A 21894-nucleotide genomic window follows, 5' to 3' on the forward strand; every position below is an offset into this window, starting at 1 on the left:
CTACATCAATGGGCAGAGATGCAATCTGCTGAGGGCCCAAAAAGGTGACACTTTTTTGTGTTGCACTGAAACATGCAAGAAAATCCCTGCGAGGGGGAAATGCAGATTTTAACTAATTAAACAACAACGAATATGATCTACATGATGAGTCTCTGTGTGTAAAATAAAAAAGTGGTTAATGTGAACCTAACTGACAGCTAAAAGAAAATGTAAAGAAAGCAATCCAATGTTATTTGTTGCCTAGACTTTACTGCAAATTACACTCTTGAGAACAAATATTGCAGTTAGCCATGACAGCCTTTATTATAGAACGATTGTGACCAAACACACATCTAAATATTGCACTTGGGAAAAAAACATCTTAAAGTAGAAATAGAATGAAACAAACAACATTCTATTTTTGCTCTATTATAGTGGCCACTATAGTAGACATCGATCAAGTGCACAAGGCTACATGTGTGCAAAAATAATGTTCACTGAGTAAAGCATTTTATAATCCCCCCACACTCACACACAAGTGTTACTGTCAAATTCAATACAACAAAAGCAATATCTTTGGGCTACACTGCACATTATTATATTGTACACTTTCTGCCTGTGGACATCTGTTCTACAATGTGCCAGCAGAGCATGATACCCTTTGTTGGCATAATTGATCTCTTTCAGGCAGAGAGTACACCTAGCATACCCCTTTTTATCCACTGTATTGAACAAGTGAGAAAGAGGGAAAGTTTGTGGTGTTCCTTTCAACTCTGTAGCTGGATCCAGTCCAGTTTAAGCCAGGCCCAGCTCCAGCTACACTTGTTTAACAAGAAACGCCTCATTTTCATTCTAAATTATTTTTTTTATCCACGTACTGTAGAGGGAAAACAGTTAACATATAGTGGTTAGTTCGTTAACTAGTTAACATTTTACACAGATTGCCAGGGTCCAGTAAGCAACTAACGCGTTATAACTTGAGCTAATTTTCATAAACTCAATCATTTGATCAGATAAATTGGCTAATGTGGCTCAACATTTCTCTGGCTAGCTAACGGAAAATTCGATCCAGCTAGCACGAGTCTTAACAATGCTATCAATTCTTGTTCCACCACACTTTCTCCCTCACCTCAAACTTTCCAAATGCCAGTTGTTTTTCGGTTATAGCTCATGAAGTACGCTTTATCACCTTCTCACCCTTCACCCCCGTGTTCAGGCTTCTCACCTAATGTTACCTATTCGTTATCATTCAGGGGACGCATTGCCGTAACTGGAAAGCTGCCTTTCCACCCTCCGCTGTCATTCCAGAGCGCGCGCTGAGGCTGTAACTAGCAAGTTGGTCGTCTCTCCTCTCTTCAGTCGCGTGCTGCGCTGCATGCTGTTGTGTGAACGATTGTCTGAACCTTGGATACAGCCAGTATCGCTCCAAACGCGAATAACTCGTTCGCTTACTACAGCCAGTAGTCCTCCACCCCCACAAAACTTTTCTCATCCGATCTACACGAATCACATAGGTCATCTATTTTGGATTCAAAACAGCGAATATCGCCGAAAGGTGACTAGTTTGCATCCCTGAATGGGGCATGACATGATGAACATTTTCTGAATACTGCAGCAGAGCAATCAATAGTCATAGTCTCATAGATGATTATTCTCAGTCTCAAAAATGTAATTAACTAAATCTATGAATGTGTTGTAATAATGCGATCCATTCCATTCTGAGAGCAGGACTTCCAACACTGAAAGGCCTATACATTTATCAGCACAGGATCAATCATCAACCTGCTCGGAGAAATCTTGGCCAATGAATTAGTAATGTTTCAGCTTTAAACTAAGGCCATGGGTTATGTATTTACTCCTGTACAGTCTCTCAGATACACACAGAGCTGAAAGAACTCCAGGCTGTGTCAAGATATTGTACAGTATTTCTCTCACTTTTTCTCTCTTCCCCATGTTCTCGGTCTCTCTCACACACAAAGACACACAATACAACTTATTGTGCATTAGTTACAGCACACATACAGTCGAGCACATGGTCAAGCTGGATGGAGAGCATGTTGTGGGGTTAAGAGCCTTGCTCAAGGGCCTAACAGTAGAGGAATATCTTCAGGATGTGAACCCATCAGCCCTCCAACTGCCAGATCAATTCTGCCTGTAGCAGCGCCTTACTGTGTGCGTACGTGTGTGTGCATGTGTTTTGGGAGCGTGTGTGCTTGTGTGTGTGTACACGTGTGGAATACCAACCATACGGTGCAGAGTGTGTGTGTAGAATACCAACCATACGGTGCAGAGAGAGTGTGTGTGTGTGTGGAATATAAACCATATGGTGCAGAGTGTGTGTGTGGAATATAAATCATACGGTGCAGAGAGACAGTGTGTGTGTGGAATACAAACCATACGGTACAGAGAGAGTGTGTGTGTGTGTGTGTGGAATATAAACAATATGGTGCAGAAAGAGTGTGTGTGTGTGTGGAATATAAACCATATGGTGCAGAGTGTGTGTGTGGAATATAAATCATACAGTGCAGAGAGAGAGTGTGTGTGTGTGTGATACAAACCATACGGTACAGAGGGAGAGTGTGTGTGTGTGTGGAATATAAACCATATGGTGCAGAGTGTGTGTGTGTGTGTGTGTGTGTGTGTGTGTGTGTGTGTGTGTGTGTGTGTGTGTGTGTGTGGAATATAAACCATATGGTGCAGAAAGAGTGTGTGTGTGTGGAATATAAACCATATGGTGCAGAAAGAGTGTGTGTGTGTGTGGAATATAAACCATATGGTGCAGAAAGAGTGTGTGTGTGTGTGGAATATAAACCATATGGTGCAGAAAGAGAGTGTGTGTGTGTGGAATATAAACCATATGGTGCAGAAAGAGAGTGTGTGTGTGGAATATAAACCATATGGTGCAGAAAGAGAGTGTGTGTGTGTGTGGAATATAAACCATATGGTGCAGAAAGAGTGTGTGTGTGTGTGGAATATAAACCATATGGTGCAGAGTGTGTGTGTGTGGAATATAAACCATATGGTGCAGAAAGAGAGTGTGTGTGTGTGTGGAATATAAACCATATGGTGCAGAGTGTGTGTGTGTACATGAAAGCTGCAGTGCAGCAACATGAGCTCATCACTCCTCTTCTCCTCTCATCCCCACCCCACCCCTTCACTCCTCTCTCACCATTACATAAGTTAGTGCAGCACGCTCCCCTCAGGCACCCAAAGAAATTAGATGCAAAGGAATGTCATCAAAAGTAAGAGAGGGTAAGAGAGGACAAGAGCTGCTAGAGAACGATGCAGAAGAAGAGATGTGGGCAGCATATGCGTTTGAGACAAGAGCAGTCACAGCTACATAGCCCCTACACACTGATCATGTAAAATGGAAGTATATACCAGAGTCAAGGGACTCTCCATTTCAGTGTATTCTGCTCACAAACACTAGAATACAATGCTGCAACAGAAAGTGAAAGAACTGGGATCGTGTGAAAGAGAGTAGCTTCACTGCCATAGCAAAAAACACATATGATGTAGTGTACCTACCAGATGATCTAAACCCAATGAATGTATCAGGACTCAGGAGTCTGTACGTCATTAACATGTACATTTAGTCATTTAGCAGATGCTCTTATCCACAGCGACTTACAGGAGCAATTAGGGTTAAGTGCCTTGCTCAAGGGCACATCGACAGAATGTTCACCTAGTCGGCTCGGGGATTCGAATCGGCGACCTTTCGGTTACTGGCCCAACACTCTTAACCGCTAGTGGTCCTCCAGTATCCCCAACAGTACACATTTTTGTTGTGGCCCTGGACAAACTCACTGATTCAACTCAATGAGGGCTTGATGATTAGTTGACAAGTTGAATCAGGTGTGCTTGTCTAGGGCTACAACTAAAATGTGTACTGTTGGAGATACTGGAAGACTGGAGTTCAGAAACACTGCGGTAGGCTACCTGTCGCTATGAGCTTCACAAGTAAATAAACCAGACTGCCAACAGCCTCATTTGCACTTCAAAGCTGCAGGTTGAAGTTTAAATGTTTAGTAGCAGAAATGCGGCATAACTCTGAAATGAATAGATATTACAACAGTAAGTACATCAACCACTAATGTCTAACTTGGTCTCACAAACAACACGGTAATGGAAGGTGGTATATTTCTGTTATATTATCCTTGACCTTAGACCTTGGAACTCTTTCAAAATGAGTTGGAATGTCTTGCGTAGGTCAGTTTATTCAAGGTAATTATTTGCAACATTGTTAGAGAGGAAGGTAGGCCTTAATGTTTCATCTGTCTGTATTCCACATATGCTTGTCACAGAATAACCTCAAAACTGGATCACAATAGATGTCCAACTGCAGTACACACTGATCACACTAAGATGTCACGTTGAGCAATCACAGAAAGGGCTTGATGTATTCAGAGTTCACGGTGCAGTCTCCCCTCTGGGAGTAACACAAGTTTCAATTATTCAGAGAAGTGGACACTTTCAATCCAACATTCAATAGATCTGAAGAACTGTGTACACACAGAGAGCTTAAGATGCTGTAGGTGGAAACTACTGAGGTCAATTTTACTGGAATAATGCCCTAGGTCTGTGTTATCATCAATATCCCACCAAACAAAATACAATCGTAGTTCTATAATGCTACAATACTCAACAGTAGAGGGAGTTACAGTAGTCACATGAATTCTCGATTGGATATGCTCACTTGGGTGCTAAAATCAATCATGAACACAGGTGTGAGGAAACATGCTGAATCAACTGTAAACTTGTGAATCTGGGCCTGACGCAATTGTGTGTGTGCGTGTGTGTGTGTGTGTGTGTGTATACATTTGTATGTGTGTGTGTGTGTGTGTGTGTGTGTGTGTGTGTGTGTGTGTGTTTTGAACTTATGTTGGAATGAGTCACTACTATCAGCATGATCAATCCCCCCCAAAATTTAAAATTGTTCAATAGTGTTAGCTGGAAAACAGACACACTTCAAATGGCAACAACTGTGTGTATAAGCTGTTCCATACCACAACTTTAACTCACCACAGTGGAACTACATGTCCAACTGGCTGGTTGCAGCTTTTCCATTACACACATCGGTCTCCTCTCTGCCCAGAAAAGATCTCTCGTCATAAACCCAGTGTACCAACACAGGCAGCCAACGTCCTATGTCTCTCCCCTCACGGTCCTGATGTAGGTCAAGACACTGCTGTTTGTCAAGGTGTCCAGATTAAGTCAGAACAGCTTCAGACCAGGTCCACATGCTGTACTGTAGCCTACTTCCCATGGGGCTGGGTTGGTCTGTTTGTTCCTCCTGGAGTCAGCTGCCGATCATGAGGCAGGGTTGCGTCACCGTTCGCCTCACAACAACCCCAGTTTCAGCATATTCCACCACAATGTCGATACAGTGGAAGATACAGACGTTGGCATGGACACATTGATAGACACAGTTAGAGATTGAGGAAGTTTGTGAATCCAGTAGCCTCCAGTTTCCTTTACTATTCAGATGATACCCAACAGTGAGGTTAGCCTCATCCCTGTTGTTCCCCATGGATTGGAGACAAGGTGCAGAAGTGTTCAGGGGCCCAGAGACGCCATCCAGACACACAGACAGTAAATAAATAATGGTTGCTGTGCTGTGCTCCACTCGCTGCCATGGAACTATGGTCAGATCAGGTTGCCAGTCCTCTACTGTGTCATTATAACCTCTTTCACTGTCATACCGACCAATGTATTGAACATAGTGGTTAGAGTGTTGGACTAGTAACCGGAAGGTTGCAAGTTCAAACCCCCGAGCTGACAAGGTACAAATCTGTCGTTCTGCCCCTGAACAGGCAGTTAACCCACTGTTCCTAAGCCGTCATTGAAAATAAGAATTTGTTCTTAACTGACTTGCCTAGTTAAATAAAGGTAAAAAAATATATATATATATATATATATTTTTTTAAATCCTTACTTTAACACTGACCAGAATCAGATCAGACAGTCTAGCTGGCCTTTCTTGCAAAACAACCTTCTGTTCCCGCCAGAGACAAACTTCACTTGAACAAAACACATGTGAAAGCTTGACTGTCTCCGAGATGTTATCTGAAGAGACACTTCTAAGTCAGAAGAAGTTGGAGAAACTTACATGTTGAGAAAACAATGAGACAGCAGGAATGTGTTCCAGAGGCACAGTGTGTTCTGACGAGACAGGAATGTTCCTCCTGGGTCAGTACATGCCTTGTGAGATAACCGTTTATTTAAATCAGCCCAACAGGGTTCAGAAACTTGATATGACTCACAGAAACACAGAAAGGAGCATAGAAAGGCAGAAGTAAACCGAACAAGCCAATCACACAACACCAGCCTTTTAAAAATAACATAGAAAATGGTTTCATTTTGACACAGATAATGTTCATCTAACACTTAGTTCTGGGAACATATGGGTTCATTCAAGTTGAGATTTGCATCTTTTAAGAAAATATCCTCTCTATTCCATTGTACTCCAGAAGACTGACCTGAGCATTGCTTTAAAGCTTTTATATATCTTCATTTTCCAAATGATTGTGTTGGGTGTGTACTGTGTTGGGTGTGTACTGTGTGTACTGTGTTGGGTGTGTACTGTCAAATTTAGGAAACTTTGCATCAGTGCCGCTCCTACCGTATGTGTGGATTTAGCCTAACACTGACGAAAATGATGATATGTTTCCAGGGTGTTGAACATCTAACATGTCTCCAGGAAACCACTTTTATAGACCGTATGGGCTGTATCTTTTATAAACTGGTAAAATATTTTCTAGGCAGTTTCTAAAGAAATAGAAGAGACATGAGGAGCAGACTCTGGGGCTCCTCGCTGTCTGGGAACAGTCATGACAGATGATTTCCTACCTTATTGTTCTGCTTGAAATGCAGTACTTCCACATCACATTCCACGCGGCAGTGACCTCACTGCAGACACCAGACACGCAGGGAAAACATGTGCAGCATGGCACACGCAGGAAGGAAGTCTCAAACTGTCCCAAACGCACCAAACTGTGGCAATTCCTCCTATAGCAGCCAGTGGAGAGACACCCTGTTCTAGAGCACAAATGACAGCCCACATCCTTCACTGTCCAAAGAAAAACACAGAGAATTCATTTTCTTCCAGCTCCAGTTTTCTCAGCTGTGCCGTTTAGAAGTTCCCTGTCCCAGTTTATCCTGCCTGCGTCCACACTCAGAAAATTGCTAGACTAGCAAGTTATCCTGATGACCAAGAAAGGTAAAGGCTCAGTTCAGTATGTCTAGGCTCCTCGTAACAAAGGCTCTTGACCCATACTGTTCACTACAACACCACCCCTCCCTCTCTCCACCCATAATGTTCACTACTACACCACCCCTCCCTCTCTCCACCCATACTGTTCACTACCACACCACCCCTCCCATACTATTCACTACACCACCCCTGCCTCTCTCCACCGATCCTGTTCACTACTACACCACTCCTCCCTCTCTCCACCCATACTGTTCACTACCACACCACCCCTCCCTCTCTCCACCCATACTGTTCACTACTACACCACTCCTCCCTCTCTCCACCCATACTGTTCACTACCACACCACCCCTCCCTCTCTCCACCCATACTGTTCACTACTACAAGACCCCTCGGACTCTCTCCACCCATACTGTTCACTACTACACCACTCCTCCCTCTCTCCACCCATACTGTTCACTACTACACCACTCCTCCCTCTCTCCACCCATACTGTTCACTACTACACCCCCCCCTCTCTCCACCCATACTGTTCACTACTACACCACTCCTCCCTCTCTCCACCCATACTGTTCACTACCACACCACCCCTCCCATACTATTCACTACAACACCCCTGCCTCTCTCCACCGATCCTGTTCACTACTACACCACTCCTCCCTCTCTCCAACCATACTGTTCACTACCACACCACCCCTCCCTCTCTCCACCCATACTGTTCACTACTACACCACCCCTCCCTCTCTCCACCCATACTGTTCACTACTGAACCACCCATCCCTCTCTCCACCCATACTGTTCACTACTACACCACCCCTCCCTCTCTCCACCCATACTGTTCACTACTAAACCACCCATCCCTCTCTCCACCCATACTGTTCACTACTACACCACCCCTCCCTCTCTCCACCCATACTGTTCACTACTAAACCACCCATCCCTCTCTCTAGCAAGTTATCCTGATGACCAAGAAAGGCAAAGGCTCAGTTCAGTATGTCTAGGCTCCTCGTAACAAAGGCTCTCGACCCATACTGTTCACTAGTACACCACCCCTCCCTCTCTCCACCCATACTGTTCACTACTACACCATCCCTCCCCTCGCCAGCCATACTGTTCACTACTACAAGACCCCTCGCCCACTCTCCACCCATACTGTTCACTACAACACCCCCCCCCTCCCTCTCTCCACCCATACTGTTCACTACTACACAACCCCCTCTCTCCACCCATACTGTTCACTACTACACCACTCCTCCCTCTCTCCACCCATACTGTTCACTACCACACCACCCCTCCCATACTATTCACTACAACACCCCTGCCTCTCTCCACCGATCCTGTTCACTACTACACCACTCCTCCCTCTCTCCAACCATACTGTTCACTACCACACCACCCCTCCCTCTCTCCACCCATACTGTTCACTACTACACCACCCCTCCCTCTCTCCACCCATACTGTTCACTACTGAACCACCCATCCCTCTCTCCACCCATACTGTTCACTACTACACCACCCCTCCCTCTCTCCACCCATACTGTTCACTACTAAACCACCCATCCCTCTCTCCACCCATACTGTTCACTACTACACCACCCCTCCCTCTCTCCACCCATACTGTTCACTACTAAACCACCCATCCCTCTCTCTAGCAAGTTATCCTGATGACCAAGAAAGGCAAAGGCTCAGTTCAGTATGTCTAGGCTCCTCGTAACAAAGGCTCTCGACCCATACTGTTCACTAGTACACCACCCCTCCCTCTCTCCACCCATACTGTTCACTACTACACCATCCCTCCCCTCGCCAGCCATACTGTTCACTACTACAAGACCCCTCGCCCACTCTCCACCCATACTGTTCACTACAACACCCCCCCCCTCCCTCTCTCCACCCATACTGTTCACTACTACACAACCCCTCCCTCTCTCCACCCATACTGTTCACTACTACACCACCCCTCCCATACTGTTCACCACTACACCACTCCTCCCCCTCTCCACCCATACTGTTCACTACTACACCACCTCTCACTCTCTCCACCCATACTGTTCACTACTATACCCCCCCCCCTTCTCTCCACACATACTGTTCACTACTACACCACCCCCCCCCCTACCCATACTGTTCACTACTACACCACCCCTCCCTCTCTCCACCCATACTGTTCACTACTACACCCCCCCCCTCTCTCCACCCATACTGTTCACTACTACACCACCCCCCCTCTCTCCACCCATACTGTTCACTACTACACCACCCCCCCTTCTCTCCACCCATACTGTTCACTACTACACCACCCCCCCCCCTCTCTCCACCCATACTGTTCACTACTACACCACCCCTCCCTCTCTCCACCCATACTGTTCACTACTAAACCACCCCTCCCTCTCTCTAGCAAGTTATCCTGATGACCAAGAAAGGTAAAGGCTCAGTTCAGTATGTCTAGGCTCCTCGTAACAAAGGCTCTCGACCCATACTGTTCACTAGTACACCACCCCTCCCCTCTCTCCACCCATACTGTTCACTACTACACCATCCCTCCCTCACGCCAGCCATACTGTTCACTACTACAAGACCCCTCGCCCTCTCTCCACCCATACTGTTCACTACTACAAGACCCCTCGCCCTCTCTCCACCCATACTGTTCACTACTACACCACCCCTCCCTCTCTCCACCCATACTGTTCACTACTACACCACCTCTCCCTCTCTCCACCCATACTGTTCACTACTACACCCCCCCCCTCTCTCCACCCATACTGTTCACTACTACACCACCCCCCCCTCTCTCCACCCATACTGTTCACTACTACACCACCCCTCCCTCTCTCTACTCATACTGTTCACTACTACACCCCCCCCCTCTCTACACCCATACTGTTCACTACTACACCCCCCCCCCTCTCTCCACCCATACTGTTCACTACTACACCCCCCCCCTCTCTCCACCCATACTGTTCACTACTACACCACCCCTCCCTCTCTCCACCCATACTGTTCACTACTACACCACCTCTCCCTCTCTCCACCCATACTGTTCACTACTACACCCCCCCTTCTCTCCACCCATACTGTTCACTACTACACCCCCCCTCTCTACACCCATACTGTTCACTACTACACCCCCCCCTCTCTCCACCCATACTGTTCACTACTACACCCCCCCCCCCTCTCTCCACCCATACTGTTCACTACTACACCACCCCCCCTCTCTCCACCCATACTGTTCACTACTACACCCCCCCTCTCTCCACCCATACTGTTCACTACTACACCACCCCTCCCTCTCTCCACCCATACTGTTCACTACTACACCCCCCCCCTCTCTCCACCCATACTGTTCACTACTACACCACTCTTTCCCTCTCTCCACCCATACTGTTCACTACTACACCACCACCCCTCTCTCCACCCATACTGTTCACTACTACACCCCCCCTCTCTCCACCCATACTGTTCACTACTACACCCCCCCCTCTCTCCACCCATACTGTTCACTACTACACCACTCTTTCCCTCTCTCCACCCATACTGTTCACTACTACACCCCCCCTCTCTCCACCCATACTGTTCACTACTACACCACCCCTCCCTCTCTCCACCCATACTGTTCACTACTACACCACCCCTCCCTCTCTCCACCCATACTGTTCACTACTACACCCCCCCCCTCTCTCCACCCATACTGTTCACTACTACACCACTCTTTCCCTCTCTCCACCCATACTGTTCACTACTACACCACTCTTTCCCTCTCTCCTTGCTTTCTTGAGGACAACCCTTATTTTTGTTTCCTTACAACGCACCCTAACCCATCTGGCTGGGACTGTCTATGATCCCCAATGGTGATGCCTGTGCTGTGCTGTGTTGTGTGTGTGTGTGTGTGTGTGTGTGTGTGTGTGTGTGTGTGTGTGTGTGTGTGTGTGTGTGTGTGTGTGTGTGTGCACGCGTGTGCCTAGTACCTGGGCCCATGTCCAAAAATTACAGAGCTCTCAATAGGAAGGCCAAGCAGGGGGAGGGTTAGCCCCAGTTCAGCAGCTGGGAAAGGCTGTTTTCAGTTACTACACCGGCCTTGCTTTAACAACTTAGCTAAAGTCTTGGAACAGAATCTGACCATGTTACTGTAAACTCTCTGCTGGTGTTTCGAGTCACAACCCATAATGACTACGTTATTCCAGTGACTGAGGAATCAGGAACATAATGACGTATTTTTGATCAGGCATAAATAACAGGTTTTCATAATGGAAGAGACTACAGTGTCTCTCACACGCACACGCACACACACACACAGACAGAGAGAGAGACTCGTCCACCAATGGGACAGAGGGTATAGTGTCCATGGCCTGTCCACTGTGTTCCTCCACTGCTGTGATTGAGATGGAGAGCAAGAAGTGGAAGCACCTCTATTAATATAGTCTTTCAGGGTCCAGCACTGAATGTTTGCATATAAACAATGAGGAAAAATAGGAAGAGAGAAAGATCTTTCTTAGTATGAATTTAGAGGCTCCTCCTCTCCCTCACTGAATCTCTAATGCAACCCCAAAGGATATAAGAGCTACTGTACAGTCCTCCTGCCTTTCTGTATCGGTATAGCCTCTTAGTTTCTCTATTCCTCTCTCATCACCGATTCTTTTCACTTTCCCATTTCAAGATGTCCCTCCCACATTCTCTGTAGTGTCTGTATTCAGCTCTTTCAAGCTCTGTCATGGATGGAAGATAATGAAGCAGCACATAGAATGTCTCCCATTGCACCATAATGGACTGAGATATTAAACTAAGAGGAAATACAAGGAAGAGGAATAAGAAGAATTGCTATTCAGTATCCCAATTAGCAATGTTTAGCAAATGTCAACACAATGTTTAGCATGTGTCAATACCAGAAGAAACGTGACTGACTCAACACCCATCCATGCAGTGTGACGACTGTACCTACAACTGATGACAATTCCCAGCAATATAAAGTGACAGGAGGCACTGTTTTCAGGGTAAAATAACTGCTATGCAATGCATTATGGAAATGTCCTCATCCTATGAATACTAATGACCACAGCGTGTGTGTGCATGTGTGTGTGTGTGAGAATACATTAGGATAGATGTGACAGTGTGACAGGTGCTTCTGAGGGTTTCACAGACTCTGGATCAGTCACCCATGTCTCCAAATGCAGCTCAGTTCTAATTTAGACATCAAACTCAGGCCTGAAGCGGTCGGCAACATCAAACCAACTATATGGGTTATGCATGAGAAAAACTCCACATGTAGGCTACGCCTGTGATGTATATCAATATGAAATGTTACTTTAACAGTGGTGAAGTTGCAGAAGGTGAGAGTTATTAGATAAGTTAATAAATTGATTATTATAGTTTCGATTATCACCAGCGAGTACGGATGCTTTATGGTTATGTAGAACATAAAACCCTTTTCTCATTGCTCTTGAAGCTTCAAAGTGCAGTATACCTCAAAATGCATGATATTAGTGTCGGCCGCTTACAACACATCTCTGCGGGGGGGGGGGGGGGGGGGGTGTTCATTCCACCCTTGGTTGTTCTCCTTGAGTGTGGATAACGTCTTTTCTGTGGGAGTCAGCCAAACATTCGTATTCTCAACAGCATGGTGGAATCACAGCAGCTGTACTAGAATATAGAACGTCAGCTATCCGTTCGTGACAGGCAGTCAGAGACATGGGGAGTATTTTATAGTCCCTGTAGAGGGGATAGGGGAGGATGAATTGAAGAATGTTTCGTAAGTGTGCGCGGCTCCACCTTCCTATTGCGTAAACTACCTACTTTATGTACAGTGCTGTATATCAAACGCTGAGAGGAAACACTCTGACTAGATTCAGTAAGATGACCTGCCCTGCACTTACTTAAAGCCATTTGAAGATCATTCCCCACTCTATGTTTCTGCCACTAAGCTGATAGCACTGACCTGTGATACAATCATCCAACATAAAATCTAATCTTATAGCTAACACTCCAAGGAGACTGCACGGCAACATGAATAAATCCCTGCCCTGTAACATGTAGGCTCATAAAGACAGATTCACTACCCGTAACGTGTAGGCTCAAAGACAGATTCACTACCTGTAACGTGGAGGCTCATAAAGACAGATTCACTACCTGTAACGTGTAGCCTCACAAATACAGATTCACTACCTGTAACGTGTAGGCTCAAAGACAGATTCACTACCTGTAATGTGTAGGCTCAAAGACAGATTCACTACCTGTAACCTCACAAAGACAGATTCACTACCTGTAACGTGTAGGCTCAAAGACAGATCCACTACCTGTAACGTGTAGGCTCACAAAGACAGATTCACTACGTGTAACGTGTAGGCTCAAAGACAGATTCACTACGTGTAACGTGTAGGCTCACAAAGACAGATTGTAGGCTCACAAAGACAGATTCACTACCCGTAACGTGTAGGCTCAAAGACAGATTCACTACCTGTAACGTGGAGGCTCAAAGACAGATTCACTACCTGTAACGTGTAGGCTCACAAAGACAGATTCACTACCTGTAACGTGGAGGCTCACAAAGACAGATTCATTACCTGTAACGTGTAGGCTCACAAAGACAGATTCATTACCTGTAACGTGTAGGCTCACAAAGACAGATTCACTACCTGTAACGTGTAGGCTCAAAGACAGATTCACTACCTGTAATGTGTAGCCTCACAAAGACAGATTCACTACGTGTAACGTGTAGGCTCAAAGACATATTCACTACCTGTAACGTGTAGGCTGATAAAGACAGATTCACTACCTGTAACATGTAGGCTCAAAGACAGATTCACTACCTGTAACGTGTAGGCTGATAAAGACAGATTCACTACCTGTAACGTGTAGGCTGATAAAGACAGATTCACTACCTGTAACGTGTAGCCTCACAAAGACAGATTCACTACCTGTAACGTGTAGGCTCACAAAGACAGATTGTAGGCTCACAAAGACAGATTCACTACCCGTAACGTGTAGGCTCAAAGACAGATTCACTACCTGTAACGTGGAGGCTCATAAAGACAGATTCATTACCTGTAACGTGTAGCCTCACAAAGACAGATTCACTACCTGTAACATGTAGGCTCACAAAGACAGATTGTAGGCTCACAAAGACAGATTCACTACCTGTAACTGGTAGGCTCAAAGACAGATTCACTACCTGTAACGTGTAGGCTCATAAAGACAGATTCACTACCTGCCCCGATGGGAGCAGTAGACTCAACCCTGCATAGATCCTGCACTAGGTGAAAGGTGAACACCACGATGGATGAGTGGATATCGAGTCCAGTCACCCTTCCTCTTCTCCCTTCCTAAGCACTGATCAGCTCCAATCCCATTATAGTAGACAACATTAAGTAGACAAGCATTACCAAGAGACCAAGTGACCCAACCAAGTGGCTTGTTCCTCTCAGGGAAATCGATTGTTGTCCAGCCAGCTCACACCCCAGAATAATGTCTCACACAATCACACTTACTGTTAGCACTATGCCTAAACACTGCCCTGTGTGTTCTTCTTAGTTTCTGTCTATAAAACATCTACACCAATTAATTCCACAGAGGTTGTTTTTATTCCAATTTGGAGTGTTCAAATGTGAACAGGAAGAAAGATCCATGAGCCACAGGCAAATTAATTAAGTGTTTCATCCTGCAGAACAAATCGCAAAATATCTAGTGTAAAGTCCACTTACCTCTTATGAAAAGTATTGTGAGGATGTAGACACAACACATGCCAATAATCCATACAGAATGCCTTAAATTTCCACATTTTCTGCTCCTAAGTTCTCCTGCAGAAGATCAACAGGGGGCCAAGATAAGGAGACAGCGCTGGTTAGCCCATGGTGCCAGGTGTTGTATGTTCATGTTAGCAGATCCAGTAAACATCATGGCACCACAGGTATTGAACATTGCCCAGGTGTTGAATGTGTGAATCCAGACATAGATCCTCCTCTTCTGGCACACTGTCTTGGTCCTGAGTGGGTAAACTTCTCTGGAGCACTACAGTGCTTCTATGGAACTCCCCAGGTTAAAACCGTTCTGGACGTGTGTCTCAACACCAACACAGATGAGAACCAGGTCCATCTAAAGCAGTCTTAGATCAGGATCCAGACCAAAATCTATTTGGATCTGTTTGGATCAACTCAGACCAAATTGAAGTCAGGATCTGCTTAAAATAACTTCTACACTGTAGACTGCAACAGCTCGTATCCAGGTCACTCAGGCTGTCCTCTGTTCCCGTCCCTCCAGAGCGTGTGTCAGGCTGGTAGTCTGTGGGGAGGCATGGCTATAGATCCACCGCTCCAGAAGATACTGGAGTCTGTGGGAGTACAGAAGCACTGAGGAATAATCCTTCATACAACACACATGCCTCTCTTCTCTGATAGACACAGTCTCAAACAGGCTTAGCAATGGGCCTCTTCTTCCTCCTCCTCCTCTTTGGCCGCAGAAGCAAACTTTCTCAATGAAGGCAAGAGATGGTGACTCCTCTACCTCTATCACTCCCTCCCTGCGTCTCTGACCCCGTTCCTCTCCCCCTGTTCCTCCTCTCTGACTTTAGACTCTCTTCTCCCTCAATATCTGTACCTTCACGTTCTCTCTCTCTCACTCACTCTCTGCTGAAGTGAATTACAGCTGCTGCCATCTACATAGATCCTCCCCGAAATGTGCCAATTCTGGTTGCCAGGCAACATTATGGTACTATTGAAACTGCAAATGGAAGCCTGCAGCAAGGGCCCTCATTGGACAGACGGTCGATGGGGAGTGGCCACAATATTATCCACAACTGCACGAGTGTACACCCATGCTGTAATCAGAATAGGCAGAGGCTACAAGTGCTGAGTTGTTCAGGGAATAAAATCCTCAATGTTGCATATTTGAGCTTTAAACCGTCAAGGTCAAGGAGGTATTGCAGTGAACACAATGGCCCATGAATTGTATGAGAGAATGAAAATACCTGGTCTCTAAATGAAGCTATTCATGAAGTCATTGAATATCTAAGGTGTGAATGGTTATGTGTGAACAGGTGGTGTGAAGGCTATCGGCAGGAAAATGAAAACAGGATGTCAATTGAATTTGTATTCATGGAGTGGTTGGAGGTGACCGAGCAATGCCCTGGATCAAACAGCGGCATATCATCCTTATCATCAGCTGAGCATCAACTGAGATTTTACAAACATGGCTCCCCTAGACAAGCGCAGGTCTGTTCTCTGAGAGGCCGTGCCAGACTGTTGTACCACCCCGTCCCAGGGGCCATGGGAAACAGGGGTACGGATGAGGCCCGGGCCTATCATCATCTCATCATTATTCAACCCCCATCCATCACCATCCCCCATACCACCACACACACACACACACACACACACACACACACACACACACACACACACACACACACACACACACACACACACACACTAAAGTGCCCTGTTGATCTGGGCATTTAGCTCCTTCTCCCCCTGACTGGCAGTCATGGCATGCCCCCTTTCACACACTTCTAAGCACAATATGAGCTTCCTCTGTTACAGAAAGAACCAGCCAATGGCACCCAGAAAACACAACACAAAGAGATAGGCAGCAACACTGAACACCTATTGTGAACAGAGTGAGGAATTCATTCATCTGCAATCAATCAGTAGTCTGTCTCAAAGGCCTGGGTGCCCCATTTACAAACATCTGACAAAATGAATCAAAACCAACACAGACAGTTCAATTGTCTCTCTTCTTAATCATGATTTGTTCCTTGAATGCATAATACTGTATATTCTACTGAACTAACGCAGTGGACTGTAAACAAGTGGGCTATTGCTTTGCTGTTTAAATTATGGAATGTTTTATTTAATATGAATTTACTAAACAATTGTGAAAGCAACATACTGAATTAGAGACACCACAAATGCACTAAGGTCTGGATAAAATTAATGGACATCAACGTTGGTTTTATGAACACAAATCCACAATGTTAACTGATAGCGATAGCCATGTTTGTTTTCTATTTATCCATCTCAATTCATTAATGTTTGTTGATTCACACAGACATATCCATTAGATCTTCTCTCTAATTGAAGTGAAGAGCACTAGCTACAGGCGTTAGTTTGTGTGGGTGGTAGTTCTTCTGTCTCTGTGATCACAAAACTGTAGAGCGTGTCTGAGGGGGTAGAGAGATGGGAGCATCCACTGGTCAAAACATTGGTCTGATTCTCACACACACACACACACACACACACACACACCTCTCTCTGGTGATATGTTATTCAGATGGATAACAGACAGAATCAGATAGCAAGAGACATACAGAGCCTTCAGAAAGTATTCATACCCCTTGACTTATTCAACATTTTGTTGTGTTACAGCCTAAATTCAAAATGTATTTAAAAAAAAGTGCTCTCATCCATCTACAAACAATACCCCACAATGACAAAGTAAAAACAGGTTTTAGAAATTGTTAATTGAAAATGAAATACAGAAATATTTCATTTACATATAGTACCAGTGAAAAGTTTGGACACACCTACTCATTCAAGGGTTTTTCTTTATTTTTACTATTTTCTACATTGTAGAATAATCGTGAAGAAAACTATGAAATAACACATATGAAATCATGTAGTAACCAAAAAAGGGTTAAACAAATCCAAATATATTTTATATTTGAGATTCTTCAAAGTAGTCACCCTTTGCCTTGATGACACCTTTGCACACTCTTGGCATTCTCTCAACCAGCTTCATGAGGTAGTCACCTGGAATGCATTTAAATTAACAGGTGTGCCTTGTTAAAAGTTAATTTGTGGAATTTATTTATGAGTATGGGTAGTTACATATTTTTTCAATTTCCCAATGATGGAGACCACTGTGCTCTTGGAAACTTTAAACACTGTAGAAATAGTTTTATACCCTTCCCCAGATATATACCTCATCACAATTCTGTCTTGGAGATCTACATACAGTTCCTTGGACTTCATGGTATAGTTTCTGCTCTGACATGCACTGTAAACTGTGGGACCTTATATAGACAGGTGTGTTCCTTTCTAAATCATGTCCAAACAAGTGAATTGGCCACAGGTGGACTCCAATCAAGTTGTTATGATAAATCAAGAAGGATCAAAGGAAATTATAGCCCCTGAGCTCAGTTTGGATTGTCATATCAAAGGGTTGTGAATACTTATGTAAATTAGATATTTCTAGAGCTGACTCCATTTAGTCGGCTGAATTATTTTGGGTCGAGCAGTAGAAAATACACTATATATACAAAAGTATGTGGACACCCCTTCAAATTAGTGGATTTGGTTATTTCAGCCACACCCGTTGTTGACAGGTGTATAAAATTGAGCACACAGCCATGCAATCTCCATAGACGATAATTTGCAGTAAAATGGCCTTACTGAAGAGCTCAGTGACTTTCAACGTGGCACCGCCATAGGATGCTGCCTTTCCAACAAGTCAGTTCATCTAATTTCTGCCCTGCTAGAGCTGTCCCTGTCAACTGTAAGTGGAAATGTCTAGGAGCAACAAGGCTCAGCCACAAAGTGGTAGGCCACACAACCTCACAGAATGGGACCGCCGAGTGCTGAAGCGTGTCCTCGGTTGCAACTCTCACTACCGAGTTCCAAACTGCCTCTGGAAGCAACGTCAGCACAACACTGTTTGTCAGGAGCTACATGAAATAGGTTTCCACTGCCGAGCAGCCACACACAAGCCTATGAGTGGTGTAAAGCTCGCCGCCATTGGATACTGGAGCTGTGTAAACGCATTCTCTGGAGTGATGAATCACGCTTCACCATCTGGCAGTCCGACAGACGTACCTGGGTTTGGCGGATGCCAAGAAAAAGATACCTGCCCGAATGCATAGTGCCAACTGTAAAGTTTGGTGGAGGAGAAATAATGGTCTGGGGCTGTTTTTCATGGTTCAGGCTCCTTACTTACAGCGAAGGGAAATCATATTATTTTTTTATACCTTTTTCTCCCCAATTTCGTGGTATCCAATTGGTAGTTACAATCTTGTCTCATCGCTGCAACTCCCGTATGGCCTCGGGAGAGGCGAAGGTCGAGAGCTGTGCGTCCTCTGAAACACACTGCTTCTTGACACAATGCCCGCTTAACACAGAAGCCAGTCGCACCAATGTGTTGGAGGAAATACCGTACACCTGGCGACCAGGTGTCAGAGTGCATTGCGCCCGGTCCGCCACAGGAGTCACTAGAGCGCAATGGGACAAGAACATCCCTACCGGCCAAACCCTCCCCTAACCTGAACGACGCTGGGCTAATTGTGCGACGCCCATTAGGTCTCCCGGTCGCGACCGGCTGCAACAGCCTGGAGTCGAACCAGGATCTCTAGTGGCACGGCTAGCACTGCGATGAGGCGATGGGAAATCTTAACACTACAGCATACAATGACATTCTAGACAATTGTGTGCTTCCAACTTTTGGGCAACAGTTTGGGGAAGGCTCTTTCCTGTTTCAGCATGACGAAGGCTCTTTCCTGTTTCAGCATGACAATGCCCCAGTGCACAAAGCGAAGTTCATACAGAAATGGTTTGTCGAAATCGGTTTGTAAGAACTTGACTGGCCTGCACAGACCTTAATCCCATCGAACACCTTTGGGAGGAATTGGAACGCCAACTGCGAGCCAGGCCTAATCACCCAACATCAGTGCCCAACCTCACTAATGCTCTTGTGGCTGAATGGAAGCAAGTCCCTGCAGCAATGTTCCAACATCTGGTGGAAAGCCTTCCCAGAAGAGTGAAGGCTGTTATAGCAGCAAAGAGGGGACCAACACCATGTTAATGCCCATGATTTTGTAATGAGATGTTCGACAAGCAGGCATCCACATACTTTTGTAGTGTAAATATATATTTTTAAATGGCACACAAGACACTTGTCTGATTCATGCATGTCTCAGTGAACTAATCCATTACAGAGGCCCCGGGATAGCACACCAGTATCACTAGTAGTACATTTGCCCTTAATTGGTTATGGTAATTTCTGTTAATGTATTCAATATATTATCATTAGTCTTTTACCGCTCTCATTTTCGAAGTGAACACTGTTTGCAGACCACACAACCTAGGCTACACTTGTGAGGAACAAGTTTAGGTTCATTTCATTCCATTTAAGACAGTTGTCAATTTATTAATTGTCTTTTATTTGTAGCGCTCCTGTCAATCTTGAGTAAGGTCACCTGATTATACATAGAAGTAGACCTAGGCTACCTGGCCTACATGCAAATGTAGACCTATAAATATGGGGATCTGATATGATTTATGATTGTCTTAACTCACCACCACTGTGGCGCTTCTCAAACAAAATGTTTTCTTCACCTAAAACAGCAAGTAAACTAAGTCTGTTTTTACATCCATTGAGAATGACAATAGTTCCTCAAAGTAGCCTATTTGAAAAATATTTTGATAATCACTTGGGGTGAAAGGGGGAAAAAATGTAATGCTCTGATCTGGGGGAAACGTCATAAAATAGGCCTACCTGATTACTTCTTATCCCTTGTGCAAATAGCCTACAGCTGTGTCTGTCTGGAGCTCACTAGAGTGGGAAACTCTGAGGGCCCAGAATATTTGATACAATGTTGTAAATTTGCTAGCAGAGCTTGAGGCCGGACCAATTAATAGTTGATACAATGTTTCAAGTTCGTTGCAGACAGGCCATGTGTAGCCAATGTGATTTATAGGATATTTATTTTATCAGGATATTTTCTACCTGCAGGCTGCAATGTTTTTATTAGTTGGCTTTATGTAGGCTATTTTTATATAGTTGGCAATGACAATAGAAGTTGGCAAAGGCAATAGAACCACATTATAATGATTGAGATACGAATACTATTATAAATTAAATGAAACTGTTACATGAAAATGTGCATATGAAAATCATAACTGGCACTCAGATCGGTAGAAATTGTAAGATAAATTGGCACTTCAAATGGAAAAAGTTGCCGACCCCTGGTGCAGCCCATTACCAGCAACTTCAGGAGCGTAATGGCAGAATCTGCGAAGACCAGCAGCAGATGGAGGACCAGGCTTAAAGCATCAGACAAGCACAGTAGTCTACATACGTCCGGCACCGACAGAGATGGCCGCCTTGCTTCGCGTTCCTAGGAAACTATGCAGTATTTTGTTTTTTTATGTGTTATTTCTTACATTGGTACCCCAGGTAATCTTAGGTTTCATTACATACAGTCGGGAGGAACTACTGAATATAAGAGCAACGTCTACTCACCATCATTACGACCAGGAATATGACTTTCCCGAAGCGGATCCTGTGTTTTGCCTTCCACCCAGAACAATGGATCGGATCCCAGCCGGAGAACCTAAACAACGTCGCCGTAAAAGGGGCAAACGAAGCGGTCAGGCCCAATGATAACCCTGAAGGAGCTACAAAGCTCCACAGCGGCGATTGGAGTATCTATCCATAGGACCACTTTAAGCCGTACACCCCACAGAGCTGAGCTGTATGGAAGAGTGGCCAGAAAAACGGCATTGCTTAAAGAAAAAAATAAGCAAACACGTTTGGTGTTCGCCAAAAGGCATGTGGGAGACTACCCAAACATATGGAAGAAGGTACTCTGGTCAGATGAGACTAAAATTAAGCTTTTTGGCCATCAAGGAAAACACTATGTCTGGCACAAACCCAACACCTCTTATCACCCTGAGAACACCATCCCCACCGTGAAGCATGGCGTGGCAGCATTATGCTGTGGGGATGTTTT

At 45.0% G+C, this 21894-nt stretch overlaps 1 protein-coding gene across 5 annotated transcripts in view; it reads right to left on the reverse strand.

The window, feature by feature from the left end:
- The window catches only part of LOC110492417 (IQ motif and SEC7 domain-containing protein 1), a 244928-nt gene that overhangs the window by 79995 nt on the left and 143039 nt on the right, over positions 1 to 21894 (reverse strand). Inside the window, exon 1 of one of the 5 annotated variants that reach the window (XM_021566722.2) lies at positions 14879 to 15784. The exons of 3 other annotated variants lie outside the window; for them this stretch is intronic. In XM_021566722.2, the coding sequence (XP_021422397.1) occupies positions 14879 to 14955 (77 nt within the window). In that variant the 5' untranslated portion in view covers positions 14956 to 15784. Of the gene's footprint in view, positions 1 to 6828; positions 7257 to 14878; positions 15785 to 21894 lie in introns of those variants that run through there. One more of the 5 variants, XM_021566724.2, reaches the window with a different exon arrangement.

Source organism: Oncorhynchus mykiss, chromosome 16 (genome assembly GCF_013265735.2).
Source record: "Oncorhynchus mykiss isolate Arlee chromosome 16, USDA_OmykA_1.1, whole genome shotgun sequence".
NCBI lineage: Eukaryota > Metazoa > Chordata > Actinopteri > Salmoniformes > Salmonidae > Oncorhynchus > Oncorhynchus mykiss.